Source organism: Stegastes partitus, unplaced genomic scaffold, assembly GCF_000690725.1.
Source record: "Stegastes partitus isolate 25-593 unplaced genomic scaffold, Stegastes_partitus-1.0.2 Scaffold2125, whole genome shotgun sequence".
Taxonomy (NCBI): Eukaryota; Metazoa; Chordata; class Actinopteri; family Pomacentridae; genus Stegastes; species Stegastes partitus.
Window position 1 is genome coordinate 97,921 of NW_007579856.1, and position 3,559 is coordinate 101,479.

The window sequence follows — 3,559 nt, forward strand, 5'->3', positions numbered from 1 at the left end:
ATTGTGGGACTAAACATGTACAGTAGCTATGTGGCATTTAGGTTTGGAAAGATTCTCAAAGTTCAGCAGATCTCAGTAGAAAAAAACAAAAAAAGTAAATGATGTCTGATGGTTCATTTTGTGCTTCTGTCACTAAACCAAACTTTGACTTTAACAGTGAAAGAAGCTCATTGCTGTATATTTTATTTATCTGTTTGGTAAACTGAGACGTACATGAAGCTGATTGTTGTAGGAGCACTATGGGGTGTGGGCTGCTACATTCTCCCTCTGAGGCTGCAGATGTTGAAGTCCACACTCATTCTTTTGTCGGCAGGTGATATGTGTGGTGCAGCCTGTCACTTATTGGAGAACGTTTCCTTTTCTTTGCAGCAGGCATCAGTCAACATCAGCATCTCTATCACAGCCTTGGAAATGATGTCATTCTGCCCTGTGATAATGTAACGTCATCTGAAACAAGATGCTTCCTCTTTAACTGGCTTTACAACCCCAGTTTAGGCTCTGTGACTACATTCAAGGTTAATAAAGGAAAAGTTTATCAGAACCCACCTGGAGGATCCAGGCTGAGTCTGAGCAATAACTGCTCTCTGATTATCAGCACCATCACTGCTGAGGATGTTGGTCGTTACACTTGTCGACGAGACCAGGCCCCTGACACAATTGTTCATCTAAATATCCTGACCAGTGAGTATTTTGACTGGGATGACATTTCGTCACACTGAAGACTTGTTTATTGCTGCATCTGACCATAAAAACCTTTGAATGCTTAAAACTAAGACGATACCAAACGATTAAGAGGAACTTGTTGATTATTGTTCTAAAGTCCGTCACTATGAAGCAGATGTTCCACATTTTACACTTTAAAAACTTTTATCATTTGTTTTCTCTCAGTCTCTCCATCTCCAGCAGACACTGATCCAGAGACAGACAATGAGGTCACATTAACATGCTCTCTGTGGAGATACGATACAAAACGTCCTTGTCCACAGAACAGCATCCTCTGGGTGGATGAGGAGGGAACTGTGCTGACTGGTGAAGGTGACGGGTACAAGTTCAATGGACAGACGGACTGTGTTTCTCATCTGACTGTGAAACGTCAGAGCAACCACAACAGAAGATACACCTGCCAGTTTATTGGAGCAAACAGTGTGAAGATAGATGCTCACTACTCACCTGTCTACACAGGTAACACAGAAAAATATAATCAACACAAGATCCTGGTAACATGTGAACCAGTGTACTGATAGAAATGAAGCCGTGGTTCTTACTATAGTTTCCATAAAGTGCAAACGCTGAAGTTACATGATTGTCCCTATAAATTACAATGTAAAAGTATCTTTTGAACAATGTGTTGATGACATACACACTGTTGTTTCTTTCTATTACTCTCTGATTTAAAATGTGTACTTCATCAACTGACATATTTTCGCCTCCTGTCCACAGATCCTCCTACGTCATACGTCTCCTACATCATGTTGAGTCTTCGTGTTACAACACTGGTCCTAATGATCGGAATCACAGTTGCTGTGATCACAAATAGAGGTAATTCACATCATAATAGGACCAGTTAACATACATCAGAGNAAATATAAAATGCAAAATGTACAATAAGTGTAATCATATATAATCATTTATAGGTATAGTCTGATCTGTTCAATGAAACAGCAGCATCAAAAATGATAACATTTTATTTTGTCTCTCTTTTCTCTGCTGTCTGTCTCTAATGATCTCATGGTTCCCCACTGAGAAAGATGCTGTTGTTACAGATGTAATTGTACCATTGCCTTTGGTTCTTATTGGGGGTTTGCCTCTGAGGGAGCATTTTTAGTGTGAAAGCAAGAAAAAATGGCACGTTACCTAAATCACATGAAACATTTCTGTAGCACGGCCTTTTTTTTAAATAGCTGTGCAGTATTGTCAAAATAATTACATGTCTTGCCTGGAGCTTTCTGATAAACCTCCAGCTGATGCAAATTGTTGATTAGAGAGTTCGAACAGGGACTAGCAAGATTATATTTCTCCCATGTCAGCATCTCTTAATTGTCTCTCTGTCATTTGGCCCCTCCATATGTTTTTTCACTGAGGTGTCAAGATGGCCGTCCCTCTACAAGCTCCTGGTTTGGAGGAACAGAAGCTGGATGTATCGGTGAGCAAGACAGATAACCTGCATTTTTCTCTCAACACATCCGTTCTTCTTCTTTTCTACATTTACTTACCTACAAACATTCATTCTTTCCACTGTTTACATTACATCCCACATCTACACATGACCATCATACACAATGCTGACATTTTTATTCTCACTTCACTTTTCAGCTTCAACTTGTCCCTCATCAATCATACATCACTCACTTTACCTTGTCACACCTGTTTTACAACCACAAACAATCACATCACATCTTCAACCACAACCTGCCTTCAAACACACAACACACCAGCCTCCAAAAGCTCACACTTTTTGTCCTACCTGGACATCCAGCCAGTGTCTCTCCTCACTCTGTCCTGACCCTGGACGGAGCGCAGCTGTCAGCAGCGCACACCTACAGTCCGGCTCCACCACCTCGGACAACAAGCTCTCTGTCCTCCTCCTGCGGCTGCTGCTTGAGTCTTTTTCACTTGTCCTGCCTTCAACAGTCCACTCATTTCTATCATAAACTCTGTCCGAGCAGCAGATAATATTCACTGAGACAACACTAAGTCTCTATCAAGCTTTGGCCAGGAGAGCAGGTCAACAGATGGTCTCCAACCTTCATGGAGTGTTTCCACCCTGAACCACAACACTCTCTGGTTGTTGGGTCAACCGTGGTGGCCATCTCACTGCTCCTCTCCTCCGTCTCCATCACTACACCAAATGTAGCTGGAGAGCTGTTACCAAAACCTCTCTGATGATCTTTATCATCATTTTGTCTCCAACTATGTATCAGTGTGTATGTATTCTCTTGTTTTCTGAGTGTATCTAACACTAATCTTACCTCGCTCACTCTCTCTCTGGTTGAAAATCAGAAAATGTAACAGAAACACAAAACTTCTCCTAGTTTTAAACAAGTTCGGAGTAATTCTGCCCACAACAACATTGTGAGGTATTACTTGCCCTGTATGATGTAATAGACTTTAATTTGGGGTCAAATGTCTTTTTTTTGACATCGTCAGCTGAGGCATAAAAAGCAGTTCCAAAGTGTTGGATGTTTTACATGTTGTTGGCACATCCACAGGTCAAAAACACATCACCTGACAACAAGTTAACAATGTGTGACTCAGATTCATTAGGGAGAGAGTTACAGCACTGCTACTCACTCAGTGCTGGTTTGGATACACAACATTACAATGAATATCTGGCAATGACAAAACAGCATGAACTTTGTTTCTGAGAATTTTAATATAATTTAAGGTGCAGCCATACAAGGGTGTGACTCCCACTGAATGGAAACACGTTTGGGAGGAATCTCCAACCAAAAACTGCTGTTCATATGCTCACATGTGTATAATACAGACTTGAAAAAGTGAAACTATAATTTAACAGTGTTCTGTGAAATGGGAACCAGGACAAACATGGTAGAAGATT

At 40.9% G+C, this 3,559-nt stretch overlaps 1 protein-coding gene across 1 annotated transcript; it reads left to right on the top strand.

The window, feature by feature from the left end:
- Positions 1-239: 239 nt before the first annotated feature.
- LOC103374038 (uncharacterized) lies at positions 240-1,568 on the top strand. Its single transcript, XM_008304056.1, has 4 exons — positions 240-244; positions 332-681; positions 889-1,182; positions 1,441-1,568. Exons 1-4 carry the CDS (start codon positions 240-242, stop codon positions 1,566-1,568), a joined length of 777 nt encoding a protein of 258 aa, XP_008302278.1.
- The last annotated feature ends 1,991 nt before the right edge of the window (positions 1,569-3,559 follow it).